The following is a 24,046-nucleotide window of genomic DNA, read 5'->3' as shown; positions in this document are numbered from 1 at the left end:
TGTGTGTGTGGGTGAGTGTGTGGGTGTGGGGTGTGTGTGCGTGTGTGAGTGAGTGAGTGTGTGTGTGTGAGTGAGTGTGTGTGTGTGTAAGTTTGAGAGTGTGTGTGTGTGTGTGTGTGTGTGTGTGAGTGAGTGAGTGAATGTGTGGGTGAGTGTGAGTGAGTGTGTATGTGTGAGTGCGTGTGTGTGTGTGTGTGTGTGTGTGTGTGTGTGTGTGTGTGAGTGTGAGTGTGTGGGTGAGTGAGTGTGTGTGTGTGAGTGTGTGAGTGTGTGTGTGTGTGTGAGTGAGTGAGTGAGTGCGTGTGTGTGAGTGTGTGTGTGTGTGTGAGTGTGTGTGTGTGTGTGTGTGTGGGTGAGTGTGTGTGTGTGTGTGTGGGTGAGTGTGTGTGTGTGTGAGTGTGCGTGCAACAGAGACACGCTGACAACGTGCTTCATAGACAGAAAAAAAAGAAAGAGAGGAGGGGGATAGAAGAGAAGGAGGGAAAAAGAAAGAAAGAAAAGAATGGAAGAGAGAGGGAGTGGAGTGATTGCTTGTGGAACAATCTCCCTGTGGTTGGGGTTTACCTTTAAATCCTATCCTCTCTCCTACCATGGGGCCATAGCAGGGTCAATTCAGGAAAGGACAACAGAACAAAACAAAAGGTTCTGAGAAGTTGAGTCTGGCATACAGGACATTAAAGAGACACAGGACGGCAGGGACAGACAGAGGGACAGACGGAGGGACAGACGGCTGGGGGAGCAGAAACCAGGGACTGGGAGAGCCAGAGGCATGATGCTCAGCCTTGTAGGTTCTGAGCCGGCACTCTGGGGGCCGACGCGGTTGTTTTAAAATACAGAAACACACCACAGCAACAGGAAACTTCTTATTAGGCATAGGGCACTTAAAATAAACAAAACCATATTTAAGCAACATTTGATTGATGCATAAAAAGAAAAAAACAAGACTATCAAAATAAATAAATGTGTTAATTAGCATAAAAATCCCTCACTGGGAGCATGAGCTATGGCATGATTGCAGTGTTGACGTTAGTTTGTGTGACAGAGTAAAACTGTTTTGTAACACTGGTTTGATGGTTGGTCCTCTTCTGTGATGTGTACAAGTAGATGGAAATCCTGCTCACAGGGATGTATTCCAACTACGGTGTGTGTACATATATATATATATATAAACACCAAGGGCTGTGGACACAGAACACAGACACACGCCTGTGTCGAGTGCCTCAGCGGATCACTACGATCTACACACGAGAGCAGGTTGAGGAACTTACTGAGCGCGCGCACGCGTGCATGTGTGTGTATGTGTGTCTGAGAGAGGGAGGGAGGCCGTTGCACTGCTCAGCAAATTGGGGACATTTGCCAAGGAGAATGCTAAGGGCATGGGATTGGATTTCTGACAGTCCCAAAAAGAGAGATGAGAATGAAGAATCAGTTATTCTGGAGCAGATAGTATACGCAAGGGGGAGAGAAAGAGAGAGAGACAGAGCGAGAGAAACAGAAAGATAGAATGAGAGAGGAAAAGAGAGCGAGAGAGAGGAGACAGTGTGTGGAGGTTATTAATGTGCAGTCAAAGTGCCATCAACATCTGAACTGGCGCACACATGCACATAGAACAGAGGAAGGAAGGACACAGTACCTTGGACATACGTCTCCGGGTGAGCTTCAGAGAGAGCAGGACGCAGAAAGAGAGAGACAGAGCAGACGTTTCAAAAAGAAGGTAAAGAAGTTACAGTAGGGTCCAAGAACAGCAGACATAATATCCCCCATACATGCACGCACTCACGCTCACACTCACGCATGCACGCACGCACGCTCACACTCACGCTCGCACTCACGCACGCTTGCACTCACTCACGCACACACGCAATCACGCTCGCACTCACGCACACACTCACTCACACACACACTCACACACAAACACACTCACGCTCGCAGTCACACACACACGCACGCACTCACGCATGCATGCACGCACTCACACACACACACACACAGGTTCACAACACAAAGGGCAAATGGAGCAAAGGCGTAAGAAACAGGAAGCCATTTTAAAGAGCTACAAATTGTGCACGGCCATCAATCTCACAAGCACGAAACTCATACTACATTGGACATCAAAGAAGTGTAAAGGCAAGTCACAACCAACCAGTCACTAAAGAGCTACAAATTGTGCACGGCCATCAATCTCACAAGCACGAAACTCATACTACATTGGACATCAAAGAAGTGTAAAGGCAAGTCACAACCAACCAGTCACATCGATTCACACATCATTTAGCATTTGAGCATGTGCTTGCCAGCCATCTCCACATATATCTGCTTGGAATGAACCACAGCCGATGGAAACCAGCAGAGAAAGCAGGAACGTTGCGGAGTGTACAGGATCGTAGCCGCAATGCAACAGTAGCTCTGGGCTCGGATGGCCGTGACTGTTTACATGTTCAATCGCGAGCTGTGAGCTTGAATGAAGGGTTTGGATCTGTCGTTGTGAAATCTCATCATGGCAAGTCCTTGTGGGGTTCCACACAAATGGGAAATACAGCATCTCTCTCTGAGTGAAAAAGGTGTGCATTTGAGTGGTTTTGAAAAAAAAGTGTATTTGAGTGGTTTGTATTTGAGTGGTTTGGAAAAAGGTGTGTATTTGAGTGGTTTGTATTTGAGTGGTTTTGCCAAAACCAGTCATCACCACAGATGTGAATCCATATGTGTGTGTGCTTGCTTGTGTGTGTGTGTGTGTGTGTGTGAGAGAGTGGGTGTGTGTGTGTGTCTCAGACTCACATCACTTGATAAAACACTGTGGATAAAAGAATCATGACAGGATATTGGATGCACCTTGTATACTACAAATGCAGAGTAATAACATTACAGACCTGCTGCAATAATACCACAGACCTGCTGCAATAATACTACAGACCAGCTGTAATAATACTACAGACCTGCTGTAATAATACTACAGACCTGCTGTAATAATACTATAGACCTGCTGTAATAATACTACAGACCAGCTGTAATAATACTATAGACCAGCTGTAATAATACTATAGACCAGCTATAATAATACTACAGACCAGCTGTAATAATACTATAGACCAGCTGTAATAATACTACAGCACCACTGTAAGAACAACAACAACAATAATAAATACTACAGACACAAAGTGACAAAGCTTCTGGAATAAAAATCTAAATGTGAGTTCAGACTGAAACTCACCTGCTCCATGTGTACATATGTTGTTGTTGTAGTCCTGTGTGTGTGTGTGTGTGTTACTGTAAGAAAGAGCAAATTCATATGGGACGTTTTCTGTTTAAGTTTGTGATATGATTTGCATACGATTTCTGTTTGTGTGTGTGTGTCTGAATATCTGTGTACCATAGGTGTATTTAATATCTAAAATACATAAATACAAAATATCAAATTTCTGTTGGTGTTTGGTATGATGTGTCTGTGCACATGTATTTTGTGTGTGTGTGTGTGTGTGTGTACTTGTTGACTGCCAGAGCAGTTCCCTACAGTGAGAGTCAGAGCCTTGTGCTGTGTGAATACTTGGCAAGCCTCATATTAAATCCAGGGTTATGAAAACATCACCTACACATTCTCAGACATGAGCACTAGCTCTGGGGCCAACCATTTACTGGGTAATTACAGCTGAAGGTTTGCTCTTTAATACCCACCGTCCTTAGGGAAGGAAGACGAGAGAGAGATGGGGGGGGGGGGGGGGGTTTTCGGTCATCGGCGCTTCACCGTGTTCGGATTTAAAGGCCCCTGATTAAAGTGACATTCATCTGGGAATAATAGTCCCCCCAGACTCAGCCCAGTTCAACACCATCACCCCATGACAGGACAAGAGACAGCAAGCAAGAGAGCAAACGAGAGAGGGAGAGAGAGGGAGAGCGAGGAGGAAAACACGCGAGCAAGACGGTTAAGCAAAGGAGACCTTCCGGACCGGAGCGCGAGAAGTCTCATTACGCCACTCCTGTGCACAACCACATGTTGGTGCTGTACCTGTCCTGAGCCCTGGAGGTAACACACACACACTCTGAACACACAGGCTTTCCCATCCTGCCCTGCTGGACCAATCAAATACCAGCCAGGTACTGGTGATGGTCCAATCAGCTCCTGAGCCTGGTGCTCAAATAAAAGCACAAAGAGCCCAGTGAATCGCCAGTGAGGGACCATGACAGCAAAACGCAGAGGATTACACGCATACGCACACATGCACGCACACACACACTCACTGACACATAAACGCACGCCATACACACATATACACACGCACACATATACACACGCACGCACACACACACACACACACGCACGCACACACTCACTGACACAAACGCACGCCATACACACATATACACACGCACACACACGCGCACACACACACACACACACACACACACACACACACACACGGACACACACACGCACGCACGCACACACGCACGCACACACGCACGCACACACGCACGCACACACATATACACACACAGGTTTTTCTCTTTGCCCAAAAATATATTTCATTTTAATCTCTGAAAGGGTGACTCATTAAATAATGATCAAGATGCGGAAATCACACAGAGATCTGGAAGTGTCCGTTCAGACTCCTCTGGCCTGAGATGTCTAATTTAGATACAAATTGTAGAGAGGGAAGAGAATTCAGTCTATCGGAAGAGAAAATAGGAACGTGTGTATGTGTGTGTGTGTTTTAGAAAATGCCATATTGCTGTCATTTCTGTCCAGCTTAATGGTAATATGCATGCATGCGTGAACGTACATGTCACAGGATGTCAACTCTGTCTCAGTCAATGAATATAACGCATGTGCTTACTGTGTGCGATACATTATAGTCTAGGGTGAGTGTGAGTGTGTGTGTGTGTGTGTTACAATGCCATGGTAAATCTGGATTAGCAGGGCTTCCAAATATACATATGTCAGATATCCCGTGGGGGGGTGTGTGTGTGTGTTTTGCATATATAAACAAACAATTTATATATATTTGTGTGTATGTGTGTGTGTGTGTGTGTGTGTGTCTGATAAATAAGATTGGAAATGCCAATCTGTACAGCTCTCCAGAAAGCTGCAAACTCCTTCGTGATTTCTGGAAGGGCTTCCCTATGTGTTTGGATCAGGTCTTGGCTTGATTTTCACGTTCAGTATGCGCCATTCTGATGATCTCTCTCCAAGAGAAGAGCCTTCCACACCCTGCTCCCCCTCTCTGTGGAATCCAGCTCTGTTTTGTTGACTATAATTTGAGGTCTCTTCCTCCAAAATAACTACTTATTTGGCCAGTCAAAACCAGTCATCACCATGGAAACGCCCAGCATGAAAATACAAACAGCATTGTAGGTGGCGCTTAAGAAGCGCTGATGACCTAGGGCAGGTGTCTAAGCGACTCCCTCCCTGCCAGAGTCTAAATATTGTTCTGAAACAAAACAAAAGCTCACAGTGTCTGTCTTGATAAAAACCACTGACTCAGTGTGTAGTAAAACTGGCCTGGACGTAGACATGCCTAACACAATATGTAACACAATAACCTAACACAATACCTAATGCAACAACTAACACAATAACTAACACAATACCTAACACAACAACTAACACAATAATCTAACATCATAACCTAACACAATAGCCTAACACAATAATCTAACATCATAACCTAACACAATAGCCTAACACAATAACTAACACAATAACCTAATACAACTAACACAATAGCCTAACACAATAACTAACACAATAACTAACACAATAACCTAACGTAATAACATACCTCTGTCTGTGATAAGGGCCTGCGTTTGGTACAGACACTGTGAGTTTAGGTATGAGTGTGTGTGTGGTGTGTGTGTGTGTGTGTGTGTGTGTGTGTGTGTATATACGTATAAGAGAGATAAAGGATGATGATGTAAGCATGTGGTCTTTTGGAAGGGAAGTGACTGTGTACAAACTGTGATGGGGTTAATGAGAGCATGGATGTGAGAAGATAGGAAGGTCACACACACACACACACACACACACACACACACACACACAATCAATCACCCCATACTAAGCCAAAAGAGACTCCTTACACCAGGTTGACATAAAAGATGCATTAGATACCATAATTCTAACACACACACAGACACACACGCGCACACACACACACGCACACACACATACAGAATGATCTCAGGTAGAAAGAGACAGAGTGCTGGTGTAACCTTGTCTCAAAGTGACTTTTCTAATCTATAATCCTTACTAATGCCAAAAGTGGAACCCTGTAGGGCTGAATTCTGAGACATTTTCCTAGTCCCTGTTACTGCACACACACGCACGCACACACACGCACACGCACACACGCACGCACACTGCTCTAAGGCCTCCATGTATACCACAGGCAGGCTCTGCTCGCAGTTCTCAGCCTAGTAACACTGCTACACTTAGACAAACAGGTTCATTAATATATTTCTTGTTAAATTAAAGTGGTGGCCAAGGCTGTGTGTGTGCGTGCACGCGCACATGTAATCTCTGGCTTGATAAAGTGGCAGAAACACGTGCTAGTGCCTTGCTAATGGGAGCGGGCAAACGTGGGCCAGGTTTTCCCGTTAGGCAGCCGCTAGCTAACGAGGCGGCGTGCTGTGATCACTCACGCCGACGCGCTGAGCACCTACCGCAGCCTGCGGGGAATCGGGGTGGCGTGCAGACAGAGCCAACGCGCTAACAACACGCGCCAACACGCTAACAACACGGGCAGATTTAGCCACCTGATGCAGGGCCGTAGCCCAGCAGTGACTGGCCTGTGCACACGGCCACCCGCCGGATATGGCAAGAGACAAGGTCCAAGAAGAATCAGGAGGCTAATTGTCTTTCTTCCTGGAGATCCACCCCTGCTGGGTTTGGGCCCAGCACTAATCTGGCCACCTGATCCAGTGTTTATGTGGAAACAAGACCAAACGCCACTAAGTTAAGACTAGATCTTCAGCACTGTGTGGCAAGAAATGGAAAGAGTTGAATTAGAAAAGTGAAGAAAAGTCTAATTGACCGAGAAAAAAAGAAAACTGCGCACACAACCGCTTCCACTTTGAGGGCCAAACAGGGTGAGCAGTTTTAAAAGCTGAATTGTGGGCTTTGGGGTTTGCGCAGTCACCACTTTAACAAGAACGACATTTCAGATTTTGGAGCTCGTGCCGTGGTGAGCTGGAGCACCGATCTACCGGAGCCGCTGCCGCTCACAGCAGCAGGAAAATGCCAGAGTTACTAACCAGGAAAGGTCAGCGCATCCACGACGAGAGCAAGCAGCAGTCCAACAGACCTCAGTACACACAGGGGAAAAGAAAGACTAGGAGAGAGAGAGAGAGGGAGAGAGGGAGAGAGAGAGAGAGAGAGAGAGAGGAGAGAGGAAGGGAGAGAGGGAGAGAGGGAGAGGGAGAAGAGAGAGGAGAGAGAGCGGGAGAGAGAGGGAGAGAGAGAGAGAGAGAGAGTGAGGAATTTGTGTGAGCAGTAATCCAGGGAAGGTATTTAGTAGCATTTTAAACACAAGGACTTTGACCTTCCTTAATGAACACAGCGTCATGAGTAAGAGCCGAATGGCTTCTTTCCAAATCCCCGCACGGATGATCACATATAAACCTTACCCATGCTAATCAATAAACATAAACAAAAACAGACAAATCCTTGTCTGTTTGGTTGAGCTCAAGAACGCACGAGGGACCACATTATAATCTTTCACAATGTGGTGTCAGGGATCAAGTCTGTGACGTTATTATATCAGGGTGTTTGGGAAACAATCATGGGGGTAAGAACTGGTAACAAACATAGTGAGTTCATCACTCAGGAAAGAGGAGTGAATCAGGGATACAGACTCGGTCTAACAATGTATACATCAACGAGTTATGAAACATTGGAGTTTACAGCTGCAGACGGACCTGCTGGAGAACCCGCGCTAGAACTGGGCCCTGGCAGTGAAACCAAAGAAGACCAACGTCATGATCTCCCAGAAAAAGCCACGATGCCAGCAACACAAACGCCAGTTCACTCTAGACAGCAGCGCCTCGGAGCAGACGCTGACGCACACTCACCTCGACCTCGTCGTGACTGCCAGCCAGTGAATGTAGCAGAGCTAAACGCTCACAGAGGACTATGTGTAATAAAGAGAACCTACTGCACCGATATAACCATTTCGATTTGAGGCAAATGATACGATAGTGTAATTCAGACCATTCTGCTGTATGGACTTGAGGTGCAGGGTCGTGTCTGTCACCATGGCTACGCTCGCCGGGACAAGCATCCAAAAGATGCCAGGCACGCAGGAATTTGCTACTTGATTTTAAAAACCTGAACTATTTGGTACACAGGGACCATGAAAGTAAAACTACCAGCACATTCGAGTGTCCTCGGCCACTAAACAGAGAGCCTGGATTGTGTCCCAGACACAAAGTTGAGATGGATCCTACACACTAGCCCTTATACAGCAGTCCTACACACCAGCCATACCATCTTCTTTGCTAAACGCACTTGTGTGAATGTGTATATTTGTGTGTATATGAGTGTGCATGTGTGTATATACGTGTAAGTGTGTGTATGTTTGTACATGCATGCAAGTGTATGTGTGTGTGTGTCTGTGTGTGTGTCTGTGTGCGTGCGTGCGAGTGTGTGTGTGCGTGCGTGCGTGTGTGAGTGTGTGTGTGTGAGTGTGTGTGTGTGTGTGTGTGTATGTGTGTGAGTGTGTATGTGTGTGAGTGTGTGTGTGTGTGTGTGTGTGTGAGTGTGTGAGTGGTGTGGGTGAGTGTGTGTGTGTGTGTGTGTGTGTGTGTGAGTGTGTGTGTGTGTGAGTGTGTGTGTGTGTGTGTGTGTGTGTGTGTGTGTGTGTGTGTGTGTGAGTGTGAGTGTGTGTGTGTGTGAGTGTGTCTTACCAACAGTACAGTGTTCTCCTGCCCAGCCCTGATGGCACTCGCACTTCCCGTCTCTGCAGACCCCGTGTTCAGTGCAGCGAGGATGGCAGGCCTTCACATCACACACGGAGCCTGCCCAACCGTCCTCACACCGGCAACTCCCGCCCAAACACACTCCGTGGGAGCCGCAGTCCACCGCACACACTTCTGCACTCACACATACAAAAGAGATATCAAAGCTATATTCATCCTAAAACACAGTATACACACACATATGCACAAGCATATACACAATTATTCAGCACACATACATCACATAGAAACACATACACGCATGAACACACACACACACACGCAGACACACACACGCACACACAGACACACACACAGACACACACACAGACACAGACACAGACACACACAAATACAGTGCTCCCCACCCACACTCATACATGATCACACACCACACATTCCAACAGGACACAGAGGTCACATTCTGTCCAGCCTAACAGCTCTGATCGGGAAGCAGGCAGACAGGCAGCGGCCCAATCAGAATCCTGTGGGGGCGGGACCTCTTCAAACTACCCAGACCACTGACAGCTCTCAAGCCCTGACCAGAGTCTATCTGCGTGCGTGAGTGTGTGTGTTTGTGTGTGTGAGTGCCTGTGAGTGTGAATGCGGTGGGCAGTGGGGTAGAGACATTGTCTTTCTGTGTGAGTCTCTCTCTGTGTGTGTGTGTGTGTGTGTGTGTGTGTGTGTGTGTAGTGGGGGTGTTCGATCTGCTGTAGACGTAAGCTGTAAATAAACTGCTGTTTCTAAGGTAAGGAAGGGAGGAAGAAAGATGGAGACAAATGAAAAAGAATATAAGAAAGAAAAGAGAAGATAGCAAGCCAAGCTAAATTTCTGTAGCACGTCACAGCCGCAAATCCACCTGCACCCTGAATACTCACTGGTTCTCTTTACTGGAAGAACTGGGATCTGTGACAAGACATGCAGCTCCAGTCACGGAAAAGGGCGGAATATTTCAGTCTTATATATATTTCAGTATTTCAGTCTTTTTATATATATATATATATATATATATATATATATATATATATATATATATATATATATATATATATATATATATATATAAATAAAAGTAGGTGAATCCCTGCTTCAGTCTTATGTCTCTGCTTTGTGCTGTCACTGTGGGTGTGACAGGTGAGCAGGAAGTGTGTGTGTGTGTGTGTGTGTGTGTGTGTGTGTGTGCTAATGTCAAGAGCTGACTGAAGTTCACTTTCTTTGTAATGTATGAAGTCAAAACTGATTGAGAAGAAGTGATTAAAAAGGTGGAGAAAAGGGTGACTGAACAAAAAAGCAATCTCTCTCTCCCCTCCCTCTCTCTCTCTCCCCTCCCTTCTCTCTCTCTCTCCCCTCCCTTCTCTCTCTCTCTCCCTCCCCTCCCTTCTCTCTCTCTCCCCTCCCTTCTCTCTCTCTCCCCTCCCTTCTCTCTCTCTCCCTCCCCTCCCTTCTCTCTCTCTCCCCTCCCTTCTCTCTCTCTCTCTACCCTCCCTTCTCTCTCTCTCTCCCTCCCCTCCCTTCTCTCTCTCTCCCCTCCCTTCTCTCTCTCTCCCTCCCTTCTCTCTCTCTCTCTCTCCCTCCCTTCTCTCTCTCTCTCTCCCTCCCTTCTCTCTCTCTCCCCTCCCTTCTCTCTCTCTCCCCTCCCTTCTCTCTCTCTCTCTCTCCCCTCCCTTCTCTCTCTCTCCCCTCCCTTCTCTCTCTCTCTCCCCTCCTTTCTCTCTCTCCTCCCCTCCCTTCTCTCTCTCTCCCCTCCCTTCTCTCTCTCTCCCTCCTTCTCTCTCTCTCTCCCTCCCCTCCTTCTCTCTCCCCTCCCTTCTCTCTCTCTCTCCCTCCCTTCTCTCTCTCTCTCTCTCCTTCCTCTCTCTCTCTCTCCCTTCCTTCTCTCTCTCTCTCCTCCCTTCTCTCTCTCCCTCCCTTCTCTCTCTCTCCCCCTCCTTCTCTCTCTCTCTCTCCCCTCCCTTCTCTCTCTCTCTCCCTCCTTCTCTCTCTCTCTCTCCCTCCCTTCTCTCTCCCTCTCCCCTCCTTCTCTCTCTCCCTCCCTTCTCTCTCTCTCTCTCCTCCCTTCTCTCTCTCCCCTCCCTTCTCTCTCTCTCTCTCTCTCTCCCTCCCTTCTCTCTCTCCCCTCCCTTCTCTCTCCCCTCCTTCTCTCTCTCTCTCCTCCTTCTCTCTCTCTCTCTCTCTCTCTCTCTCCCCTCCCTTCTGCTCTCTCTCTCTCTCTCCCCTTCTCTCTCTCTCTCCCTTCCCTTCTCTCTCTCTCTCCCCTCTCTCTCTCTCTCTCCTCCCTTCTCTCTCTCTCCCTCCCTTCTCTCTCTCTCTCTCCCTTCTCTCTCTCTCTCTCTCTCCCTCCCTTCTCTCTCTCTCTCCTCTCTTCTCTCTCTCTCTCTCTCCCCTCCCTTCTCTCTCTCTCTCTCTCTCCCTTCTCTCTCTCTCTCCCTTCCCTTCTCTCTCTCTCTCTCCCCCTCCCTTCTCTCTCTCCCCTCCCTTCTCTCCCTCCCTTCTCTCTCTCTCTCTCTCCCTTCCCTTCTCTCTCTCTCTCTCCCCTCCCTTCTCTCTCTCCCTCCCTTCTCTCTCTCCCCTCCCTTCTCTCTCTCTCTCTCCCTCCCTTCTCTCTCTCTCCCTCCCTTCTCTCTCTCTCTCTCCCCTCCCTTCTCTCTCTCTCTCTCCCTCTCCCCTCCCTTCTCTCTCTCTCTCCCCTCCCTTCTCTCTCTCTCTCTCTCTCTCCCCTCCCTTCTCTCTCTCCCTCCCTTCTCTCTCCCCTCCCTTCTCTCTCTCTCTCCTCCCTTCTCTCTCTCTCTCTCTCTCTCTCTCTCTCCCCTCCCTTCTCTCTCTCTCTCCTCCTTCTCTCTCTCTCTCTCCCTTCCCTTCTCTCTCTCTCCCTCTCTCTCTCTCTCTCCTCCCTTCTCTCTCTCCCCCTCCTTCTCTCTCTCTCTCCCTCCCTTCTCTCTCTCTCTCTCTCTCTCTCCCCTCCCTTCTCTCTCTCTCTCCTTCTCTCTCTCTCTCTCTCCCTCCCTTCTCTCTCTCTCTCTCTCCTCCCTTCTCTCTCTCTCTCCCTTCCCTTCTCTCTCTCTCTCCCTCCTTCTCTCTCTCCCCTCCCTTCTCTCCCCTCCCTTCTCTCTCTCTCTCCCTTCCCTTCTCTCTCTCTCTCCCCTCCTTCTCTCTCTCCCTCCTTCTCTCTCTCCCCTCCCTTCTCTCTCTCTCCCTCTCCCTCCTTCTCTCTCTCTCCCCTCCCTTCTCTCTCTCTCTCTCCCCTCCCTTCTCTCTCTCTCCTCTCTCCCTCTCCCCTCCTTCTCTCTCTCTCTCCCTCCCTTCTCTCTCTCTCTCTCTCCCTCTCCCCTCCCTTCTCTCTCTCTCTCTCTCTCTCCTTCTCTCTCTCTCCCCCTCTCCCTCCCTTCTCTCTCTCTCCCTCTCTCTGTCCCTCTTTCTCTCTCTCTCCCCTGCCTTCTCTCTCTCTCTCCCTCTCTCTATCCCCCCCCTCTTTCTCTCTCTCGCTCCCTCTCTCAGTCAGTATGGAACAGACAGAGGCCGTGCACGCAAGCCTCCTGCCTCCCGATGCCTCACACGTTTCTTCGTCTCTACGCCGGCTCTGGGAGCAGATACAAGGCTAAGGAGCGTGGCCAGGATGCACTAATTACCCCAGCACTAATTAATACAGCAGGCACTGGGGCGCAGACGGGCGGGCCAGTAGCTAGACACTGGGTGAAAGTAGTGTTTCATTATTACTGATTTACCTGAAGGTATTCTTTATAACTAAATGGTGAATATAGTGATGGAACCTTTAAACAGATCAGATGATATCTGTACATGGATAGTTCAGTATGTGGGAGGTGTGTGGTTTGGCTGTAGAGAGAGAGTGTGGCACCGATGATGAGTCGAGCCGGACTCCAGTTGTCTGAATTTGGGATGGGAGTCCGAAACGGCTTTTTTGAGATCCGGGCACGTGGTCTTCAGAACCTCACAGCTGGTGCCGGACCAACCCAGATTACAGTGGCACTCTCCATGAATACACACACCATGAGAGGAGCAAGATGGATCCAGACAGTCCACTACACATGTGGAAGAGAAGGAGGGAGGGAGAGAGAGAGAGAGAGAGAGAGAGAGAGAGACACAATACATACACACATACATTTGATAACTCTTCAAATTTACATATGTAAAGATGTCATAAGTTTTCTTTATTCATTACATAAGATAAAGTTAAACAAAATGTTTTCTTAATTCTAATATATACTACGTTTGTACTTTTTATTTGTACGTTTGATAATTAACATTCTCTCTTTTATCTTTCTATTTTTATAATGATTGTTTTATATGCGTGCTTGCATTGCTTTGACAATACAAATGTAAATAATAATTTGTATGAATGTGCTTAGCCAATTTATAATAAAGGACTTTTGAACTCTTGAATGTATAAATGTGGGTTAAAAAATAATAATCAATTATATTTTTCTAAAATAGAGGCTAAGAAAAAAATCAATAAAGAATTAATGTGGAAATGGCAGTAATATTACAGAGCACATTTACAGAGTCGCTCCATAATGTATGCACACACTACCTGTATACGTATGCATATAATCACGCATGAGACAGCTCAGAAGACATGTGTGCACATGGGCAGATGTGTGTGCGCGCGTGTGTTAGCACGTGTGTCTGTGTAACTAGTTACGATCATTGACTGCTCCAGTACTGTCACACTGTAGCATATGTACACAGCAAACTCCCCACTGTTGAATTAACACATACCGTGTTTACACAAGACCAGCTGGACACAAATGAGTCCTGTAAGGGTTAACTCAACACTGCAGGCTTAATCTAACACGGGGGATTTTACTGTGCAGTGAAGACCCCACCCTCTCTCCCTCTCTGAAGGTGGAGCCCTGCAGTGTCAGGTGAGATCAGAGGAGCTGAGTTACGTGATTTGCTGGTGACCCCAACACGGGGTATTTCATTCCACCATTAGTAGAATAAGGCTTTTCACACCCTAAGACTGATAGTGTATTTTACACAAAAACAGTGTGTGTGTGTGTGTGTGTGTGTAGCATGTGTGGGTTGTGGGTTATCTGTTTGTTTATTTGTGTAACGTGTGTGTATACTGTGTTAGTGTCGGTGTGTACACTGTGTGTGTGTGTGTGTGTGTGTGTGTGTGTGTGTGTGTAACTGTAATGGAGATGGGACTTAATCAGACCATTGAGCGTTTCATCAGGGCTGCCCATAGTAGGAAAATACAATCCACTCACACTTAATTACATTAGCTCCTCTTCTGCCTCAGCCTGTGTGTTTGTGTGTGTGAGCGCGCGAGCGTGTGTGCGTGCACGCATGTGTGTGCACACGTGTGTGTGTGTGAGAGACAAATCAATGCCCTTGCGCAGTGGGAATGCTATTTTCCAGGTCAAAAACAAAATACAATCCCACTCCCAAAAAAACCCCCAAACACAAAAAACCCTTCAACCGTGGCCCCGCCGTAACGAGAGTGTTACACATCACACTACCCCTGCTAGTCCAGATCTGCTCTGTCCCTCTCCAGCGTGCAACAGAGGCTGTTGTTGTGGGGAGCACGATTCCTGTATCGGTCGCCGATGTCTATGCAATTAGACGCTCTGTGAAGTGGAGAACAGCAACTGTTTCTGCAACAGTGAACTATTAACACTAGCTAACGATTATTACAGGGACATTAGGAGCTCACAGCAGCACAGAGACACAGATACAGGCCTTCTGATGACTGTGTATGCAACTGCGTGTCCCTCATTAGCCAAAGAGACAGAGATGCCCTGATCACATTTCTCTCTCTCTCTCTCTCTTTCTCTCTGTCAGAGTGATTATCTGCAGACAGACCAGACCGTCCCCCTCAGAGATAGGGCATGCTTTCAAAGAACGCTTCTGTGAGAGAAATCGATGGCTTTCCTGACCTGATGAAAATCAGGTAGTGTGTTTATGACACATTATCTCCCCATCTTTGATAACATAATGAAACAGGCCTTAATGGAGCTCTAATGAATCCTCTCAGACTTCGCCTCCGTCAGGTTCTGCCTCAGACGGGTTCTTTCTCCCAACCACCAAACCGCTCGTCTAAAAAACGGGAAGCCAAAGTGTTCTCGCCTGCTTTCATGGGAACTTCTGGAGTTGGCCATCAATGTCAGCTTCCGAGAAGGCTCGCCTGAGTTACACCGCAACACAGGGTGACGACGGGACGGGGCGTCTTTGAGACCGGAAACCTTGGTCTCCGTCAGAGCTCCTGGAGCTCCGCTATGTCTGATGCCTGCTCCGGGCGCTGCCGGCCTCTCGATGCGCTGCATCGTGGACGTTAGTCTGAGGTGGAGCAAAACCCCTTAGTGTGGCATGACTCCAGATGCAGGTGCGATTCCCACCAATGCCAACTGCTACCCAGGCCCGGTTCTAACACACCTGACTCTGATAATAAACGCCCTGGAAAGAAACCTGATTGGAATCTGGATTAGAGCAGGTGTACCTTAAACATGTAACAGCAAACACGTCTCACTTGTAGTAAACATCTCACAGCTTGCCTGCAAATTTCCTGACAGTATGCAGAGTGGAGTTTGGGGGGGGATCTAAACTCGTTTTCATCATTCAAGAGTTCTGAAACCTTTCCTACAGTTTTCGGGTTTCCAGTAGCGCAGTTTGAGGTTTGTGGGGTCCCGAGGTCCAATAGCTTACTTACCCTCCTCACAGTTCTCTCCCTTATAGCCTGTGTTGCAGGCACACAGGCCCATAATGCAGATCCCGTGGCCGCTGCAGTGGATGTCGATGCACTGGTTGTTGGGAACGTCGCATTCTGTCCCTTTCCAGCCACTGTAGCACAGACAGCGCCCCCTGGAGTACTGGCCATTGCCACTGCACAACACAGGGCACGCAGCTGCACAGAGATACAGCACCATTTTAAGTGCCACGGGTCAAAGGTGAATCCAACATGGCAACACTGTAGCACTGCACATAGCCGAGGGCTTCTTCAAGTTATTAGAATGTTTATTAAGAGATTTTCTCTTTATTTATATAAACGGCTTTTATTATTTTTTTAGGATGATACGAACGGGGCAAACCGGTGTGGCAAAGATTTCAGATTTCCTAGATAATAGTTCAGGACAAAGGAGAAGGAAATTAGGCTAATTGTTTCCTCATGTTGGTAATAAGAACCAATCAGGAATGGTAAGGAAAGCAAAACACATGTTCCACTAGACATCTGCACTCCAATAACAATCTGAAAGCAATTAAAGAATGCCACAGTGGTTGTGTGTGCGTGCGTGTGTGTGTGTGTGTGTGTGTGTGTACCTACCCCGCGAACAATCAGGCCCAAGAAACCCTGGAAAACAATGACACGTTCCTGAGCGACAGTCTCCGTTGCCATGGCAATTGTGTGGACACTCTGTGAGGGACTCTGGTGGAAAGAAGCAGCACGAGAAAGAAAGAGAGAAAGCGAGACAAAGAGAGAGAGAGAGAGAGAGAGAGAGAGAGGGGTAGAGGAGGGAAGCGTTAATTGAGAAGGCAGTGTGGGGAAATTAGCCGCATTCAGACTTTGTGAGGTCGGCTTTAGCCCATCTTTAATTAAAGAGGCGCCAGCTGTTTGACGAGGTCTATGACGCGTCCCAGCGCTCTCTGTTTTAATGAACCAATCAGAGAACGATTACTACCAATTACCAGCCAGCCACTCAGTCCAAGCATGCCTGTGAACAGCTGGGTGACCACTAGAACCACCCCAACACCCACACACACCCACACACAACCACACACACACACACCCCCAACACACTCAAACACACACACACACACCCCAACACCCACACACACACAAACACACCCACACACCCCCCAACACACACACAATACCATGGATACAGAAACATGCATTTTTGGGCAAAGTGGATAATATTTCTGTTACTATTTTTGCTTGTTTTTCTGCTTTAGATTTGTTAAGATTAAGCATCAGCCATTGTTTGGTTATAGATCAGATTCAACATGTTAAATCAGCTTGTGCACATAAGCAGTGTTCACCTAGGTGACGGTACCCAACACGTCCTGTGTAAAAACACACACATCTGCTAAATCTACAAAGGCTTAATCAATCATCCCATTACTACACACGCCAGGTATGTGGAACACCCATCACCATCTCTGCTGATATCAGTACTGCTCCGTAGTAGATGCTTGGTGATGTGATCTCATAACTCTGGCCGTCAGCACTGTGAGAACCTGCAACAAAACCGCTGCACTTAACACGTGGTCAACGCACCGTCTGCCTGACCAAACGGCAGATGTGACACGTCTCGGTAATTAGTCGTTCGTAAAAAATAACGCTCTTCGATGCCTTGGGCTCGGGTATCCCAGGGAGATGTTCTGGACCGCGCTATGGCTCGCTCGCCCGCATCGCCAAGGCAACCAGGGTTTTTTTTTTTTACATCAGCTGTCGATACTTTCATTATGTGGGAGCGAATCACAGTGAGAGCGTCAGGGTAATGAAGTGACCCTCTCTTCTGTCTACATCGGTTATTACCACGTCACCACATCACACCCCCACAATACACACACGATCAATTTTCGTTTTCTAAAGGTTAAGCTGTACCACGGTGAAGGCAGAGGGGTCAGCCCCCAGAAAGCATGGGTGGTACAGTCCCACTGCTAACTTCCCCCTGTGCTGGGGGCGGAAAGTGAATCGAAGGAAATTACTCTGAGAGAGAGGGAGAGGGAGAGAGAGAGAGGGAGAGGGAGAAAATTGAAAAAATCAAACAAATAAACTCCAACTGAAAGAGAGAAAAGCGAGCGAACAAATGGGACAGTCCGTCGGGGGGTGTGCCATGCTTTAATTCCTACTGCCCGCCTCCTCTAAGCTCTGATCGATGGTGCCCTGATGAGCTCTAAACACTCACCTGTGCACATGCATCAGCCTGTACGCGCCGTACTAAGACATATCCTTTACATAGTGCATAAAAGCAGACGCTTATTCAATACAAAAAAACGGGCACAGAGATTTCAAGAGTCTGGTCGATAAATTCTAAATACTAACAGTAACAACACAGTGACAACCAGCAGCAGTTAGTAGGCTAATGAGGAACCCTGGCTTCCTTAAGGCTACCAGCAAACCATGCTTTTAATAGCCAGTTTACTCTAGTTCATTTAGTTTAGAATGTAAAGTAATAGCTAGTACCTATAACAATGGAGTTGTAGACCTGCTGGGTGGAGGTGGGTGTGGGCTGACCTATAATGATGGTGTTGTAGACCTGCCGGGTGTAGGTGGGTGAGGAGTGACCTATAACGACAATGTTGTAGACCTGCTGGGTGTAGCTGACCTATAATGATGGTGATGTAGACCTGCTGGGTGTAATTGGGTGAGAGCTGACCTATAACGATAGTGTTGTAGACCTGCTGGGTGTAGCTGGGTGAGGGCTGACCTATAACGATGGTGTTGTAGGAGACCTGCTCGGTGTTCTTGCCGTCGTTGTAAAAGGCCAAGTGCCACACGCCTGAGTCCAGGAAGCGGATGAACTCGGCCTCGTGTACGCTGATGGAGCGCGCCCTCCGCACGACACCCTCTAGGTCAACTGCACCACGCTTCTCCTTGGAGATCAGACGACTGCCATCCAGCAACTCCACAAAGTCATACTGCGCGCGCACACACAGACACATACACATATACAATCAGACATGAATGAACACGGGCACAATAGCCCACAGACTCCCATGCAGAGACGAAGGCGTTTAGTGAGGCACGGATAATAACCCACTTACAGCAACAATCATTTCCAATTACACGACAAATCAAAACAGAGGCTATATCTGTTTCACTACTCACTCGACACTACACCAACACTACTCCGACAGCTGCGCTGGCTTCAGCCAGTCGCTGCCATGCAAATTAGGCATGTTAAGTTTGCTGTAATTAATCCACACCCTTAAACGTGCAGCATTTATCCAGACTGTTTACGGCCGCGACTGTACCTCCCTCGTCGAGGCTCGAGGTGACTAACGGCGAGCCTGACACTGACTGGAGCGCTTACTGCCATTTCATCACGCTGTCCAAACGCCCCCCCACGTCACAAACGTTGACCTCGCCCACAATGCCACGCAGTGAGACGCTGCGCAGTGCAGACGGGCGCAAAGTTAGCCGCGAGCATACTGCGTTTAGAACGTGATCAGCTCTAACAAGCGCACGCTAAAGGATGCCGTGTCCACTTGATAAAAGGTTTTTGAACTTAAGGAGTATTGTCTACATGTTTTAATAAAGTTAGCTGAATTGTGTGTGTGTGTGTGTATATGTGCGTGTGTGTGTGTGTATATATATATGTGTGTGTGTGTGTATATATGTGCGTGTGTGTGTGTGTATGTGGGTGTGTGTATATGTGTGTGTGTGTATATTTGTGTGTGTGTGTGTGTGTGTATATTTGTGTGTGTGTGTGTGTATGTGTGTGTGTGTGTATATGTGTGTGTGTGTATATGTGTGTGTGTGTATATGTGTGTGTGTGTGTGTGTGTGTGTGTATGTGTGGAAAAAGATCATCTATAGTTCTCTGAACCCCCTTGAAATAATGAGCAGCTTTTCAACAGCGGTTTTGATCTCGCGAGCGATGGCGGGACGGTGGTGAGAGGCTCTTCACGTTTCTCCACGTCTCCTAAGTGCGACAGTTTCTCCTCAGGCTGCCCACAAGCTGCTCGAAAAAGACAGAGAAGCTCTGGACCGGAGATGAGGTCCCCGATGAGTTTACCCATCCGCGCTGTCATTAAACTCAACACCAGAAACACGTTTCTATCTATCCCCAATGACCAGGAGATCTGGAGGATAGAGGGAGAGATGACCAAAACAAACCAAGACGCCTCGACCTTTGGAGGAAAAAAAAATCAAATGCAGACTTAACTTCACCCTTTCCTCCTTCTCTGTCTGCTCATATGTCCATCATTACACCTTCATTCCATCTGTCCGTACAGCTGGAAACATTGATTCATCCGTGGCACTTCCAGGTCCAGGGCATTGCCGTGGAGACGTGCTACTGACCAACAGCCTGCGTGTGTGGGCGCCGTGAGAGGCCGCCACGCTCCGACTGTCATGGAAACCGTTCCCATGGCAGAGCGGGGAGGCGGTCAGCAGGTAAAGCTGCAGTCTGACTGGCTCTGAATGAGACAGCATTCCGAATGCGCCATTTGGAGCCTTCTCAGAAACGGCAGCACCATAACCCACGCCGTTTCAACGGACACGACCGGCAGCTCATGGGAAATTAGGGCTCATGGGCATTACCGCGCGTTACCGGTGTCTGACGACATGAGGAGATTTGTCCCTACAGGTGAGGGGTTTTCACAGAAGGGTTACAGACTGCCTCAAGGTAACTGCCTGCTCAGGTTCCCCACCCGGCCCTCGGAGCCGCTCTGCTTCAGAGCCACTCCATGTGGACGTGGCCTTGGGCTCCACACAGACACACACCTGGATAATGGTTACCGGTCTGAGGTGCATTAGGAGTGGACAACGAGTGAAAATGAAGACCAGTTACCAGATCAGTTACAGTAGCTGGTGACCCACTAAGATACAGTAAATAATGTCGATACCATGTCCACATCATGTCCACACCCTGACTTGGATTACTCGTGATTTAAATTAAATGTAATTGAAGGATCCAGATGTGGATTGGTGTAGCATATCTGCAGGCAGAGTGTGTGAGCGTGGCTAGAATAAGTGGGCGGCATTAGTATAAGTGGGCAAAGCTAAGGTGTGTGGATGGGGCTGGAACATGTGGGCAGAGCTAGAGTGTGCAGGCGGAGTTAGAATATGTGAGTGGGCATGGCTAGAGTGTGTGGGCGGAGCTAGAGTACATGCACAAGCCTGGAGTGTGTATGAAATGAGATGCGGCACCTGGGTATGTGAGGGGGGAAGTCCTTTACGGCCATAAACACCGACCAGTGCATCTCTCTGTAGGGAGATGTTGAACTTAAGAGACTGCGGTTGGTCAATGTAGAGTTGGGAACGCCAGAACATTCCGGGAGGAATGTCCTGGACCGCCCGACGGCCCACGTCCACCTCGCCAGTGTCGATAGTGTTGTTCTCCTGTACATACACCCCCCCTTTACCTGAAGAGAGAGCGAGAGAGTGACAGAGAGAGAGAGAGAGAGAGAGAGAGAGGGAGAGAGGGAGAGAGAGATAGAGAGACAGAGAGAGAGAGAGCGAGGCAGGGAGAGAGAGAGAGAGAGAGAGAGGGAGAGAGAAAGCGAGGCAGGGAGAGAGAGAGAGAGAGAGAGAGAGAGAGAGAGAGAGAGAGAGAGAGAGAGAGAGAGAGAGAGCGAGGCAGGGAGGGAGAGAGGGGGAGAATAAAAGGGAGGGAGAGAGATGGAAGGAAAGAGGAGAAGAGGAAGGAGAGAGAGAGAGAGAGGGAGAGAGTGAGGGAGAGATTAAGATTTTTAGTCAAAACCTTTACTCATTCAGAATAACGACGGCATATTTCCATTTGTTTAATAAGACACTTCACATACTCTTTTACCCCAAGCAATGTGGAGTGAGAGACAGACAGAGGGGGAGAGAGATAAAATGACAAGTTCTGAGATTCCAATTAAAAACTGGCTAAAAATATTTAAGTCAGTAATTGAACCAGTTACCCTTTATGGCACTAAAACACTCGAGGGTTACAAATGAAGAATTTGGGACAAACACCCAAATGAACTCTTGCATACCAGGTACTGTACGCGTGTCTCAGGGGCTCGGGGGAGAATGCAGGGTGACTTTGGGCTGAAATGTGTTAAATATTACAAAACAAAAAAGAGCGCCGGAATGGTTAGAATCAGCAGACTACTCTCCCACCCCTGGAAAGCTGAGAGGACTGGGAGCTGAGCGGGAGGACCGGGAGCTGAGCGGCCTCCAGCCGGAATACCAGACCTCACTGTGTTTCTCAGAGCCAGAACCAACCTCGGTCCTGATCAGAACACAGCAGAACACAACACAGCCAAAACAGGCTGACGGACACAGACACACCCAGACTCAGGACGAAAAGGCAGGACAAACCGTGGCTGAACAAAGTCCAAAAAACAGAAAGAAGTGAAAATATCTCGTTTAAATTTTTGACACGTCACTAAGAGAGACAGTGAGTGGTCATACCATGTCTAACCATGCACATTCCCAGCTGTTTCATACACACACACAACCTTTCTACCACAAACCTAACTAGATGGACCTTTCCAATTATCACATCTTAATATGTCAGCCTCGTATAATTTCTACATTGTCCAGTCTTACAGACTGAAGGGGACAATCTTCTTTCATGCCCTGCTGTTCAAGATTCATTCACAACTCTATAACTCTATAACCCTACAACTCAATAACCCTACAACCCTATAACCATATAACTCTATAAACTCTAACTTTATAACCCTATAACTCTATAACCCTATAACTCTATAACCGTATAACTATAACTCTATAACTCTATAACCCTATAACTCTAACTCTATAACTCTATAATCCTATAACTCTATAACCCTATAACTATAATCCTATAACGCTATAATCCTATAACTCTATAACCCTATAACTCTATAACCCTATAACTCTATAACCCTATAACTCTATAACCCTATAACTCTAACTATATAACCCTATAACTAACTTTATAACCCTATAACTCTATAACCGTATAACTATAATTCTATAACCCTATAACTCTATAGCCTTATAACCCTATAACTCTACAGCCTATAACTATATAACCATATAACTGAAGTTTTAGCAGCCCAAACTTACATTCACTAGTCATTACGGTTAAAGAAACTGCAGGTGAACACAGGCACTGAAGCAGAGAGACTGGTAACAAAGCACATTACAGGGCCATTATGACCGAGGAAAACATCACACTGTGTGTGTGTGCCAGTGTGTGTGCTTGTGAGTGCGACTGTGTATGTGCGTATGTGTGCGTCTGTGAGTGCGTATGTGTGCGTCTGTGAGTGCGTATGTGTGCGTGTGTCTCTGTGTGTGTGTCCAGTGATGGTTGGTGCTCTGTCCTGGTCTTAACCTCCTCCTAACTTCTCCTGTGCCTGGTGCAGTCCCCTAGGGTCTGAGTGTCTGAGTGATCATAAAAGCTGATTTCTGTCTGTAAAGTGTTCTTGAGTGTGAGAAAGGCAGTATATAAATGTAACTAATAATATTAATAACTGTGTGGGTGTGTGTGTGTGTGTGTGTGTGTAGGAGTGTGTGAGCATGCTTCCAGTGGCTGGGACGCTTTAGTCTCCTTCTGTCCTAACACACCTCCTCTGTCTCAGCAAGGCCCTGGAAAGTAGCTGATAGGTGAGTCAGAAAGGTGAGTGCTGAGAAACCGTTAAGACGTCCAGCGTAACGAGGCTCGTGGGCCAGGCTGGGCAGTGCTTCGTGGTGTGGCGCTGGACTCCCAGCACAACGTCCAGCAGGTCTGAGCTACAGATGAAGGTGTATTCTAGAAACACGCCTCAGCTCCAGGTCCATTTATGCTAATCTACGCTGCTGCCTACAAGCTAGTAAATTTGCGTCTAGACATTGCACACACACCTGCCCGCCCTGTCCATGTCAGTGTGGTAGCGATCGTGTGGGTTAAGGGAGGCGTCTGAGCTCACCTGCTCACTAATGGACACCAGCTGGCATTAATATACCATTAATCCTCCCACTGAGGCCTCCTGTACACAGAGCTAAGGGCTAGCGTGCGGCTAACGCAGACACGAAGAACACACCACAGCATCAGAAAGGGCAGAACCTGGTCGGAGCTCCTGGGGCCTGGCCTTCTGATCTGAGACAGGCAGGGAAGCCATCTGGGAAACTTGGCGTGGGGCACGCGGCAGACCCCGGCCGCCTCACGACTCACCGCGCCAGGCACGCCCCCCGGCTACCACGCCCACTGACATCAGCCTCAGGGGATGGAAGAGACCAGAACAGTACAGTGCTGGCCAATTCTGTAAAGATTGTGACTTTGAGTGTGTGTGAGTGTGTATGGTTTTGTGTGCTGCATGCATGACGATGTGTGAGAGTAACAGATGTATAAACGGCTGTAATCCAGCACTCTGCACATCTAGCAAAACTGACCCAAAGGAAGCTGAGAGACATGTTTAAATATTAAACAGGATCGATGTGCTACCCACATGGGGGGGAGAGAGCGAGAGCACAAAGC

General features: G+C 47.8%; 1 protein-coding gene across 1 annotated transcript in view; it reads right to left on the bottom strand.

Moving 5' to 3' along the window:
* The window catches only part of tenm3 (teneurin transmembrane protein 3), a 201,620-nt gene that overhangs the window by 54,776 nt on the left and 122,798 nt on the right, over positions 1-24,046 (bottom strand). Inside the window, exons 7-14 of the mRNA XM_081724816.1 lie at positions 20,782-20,996; positions 18,336-18,546; positions 16,226-16,327; positions 15,614-15,808; positions 12,856-12,983; positions 8,896-9,124; positions 1,634-1,657; positions 565-585 (exon numbers count right to left, since the gene is read on the bottom strand). Coding sequence (XP_081580942.1) covers positions 565-585; positions 1,634-1,657; positions 8,896-9,124; positions 12,856-12,983; positions 15,614-15,808; positions 16,226-16,327; positions 18,336-18,546; positions 20,782-20,996 — 1,125 coding nt within the window. The remainder of the gene's footprint in view (positions 1-564; positions 586-1,633; positions 1,658-8,895; positions 9,125-12,855; positions 12,984-15,613; positions 15,809-16,225; positions 16,328-18,335; positions 18,547-20,781; positions 20,997-24,046) is intronic.

Source organism: Electrophorus electricus, chromosome 12 (assembly GCF_041902795.1).
Source record: "Electrophorus electricus isolate QZ-2024a chromosome 12, ASM4190279v1, whole genome shotgun sequence".
In the NCBI taxonomy this organism is placed as follows: Eukaryota; Metazoa; Chordata; class Actinopteri; order Gymnotiformes; family Gymnotidae; genus Electrophorus; species Electrophorus electricus.
Note: the sequence above shows the minus strand (reverse complement) of the source record. Positions and strands in the feature narration are given on the sequence as shown.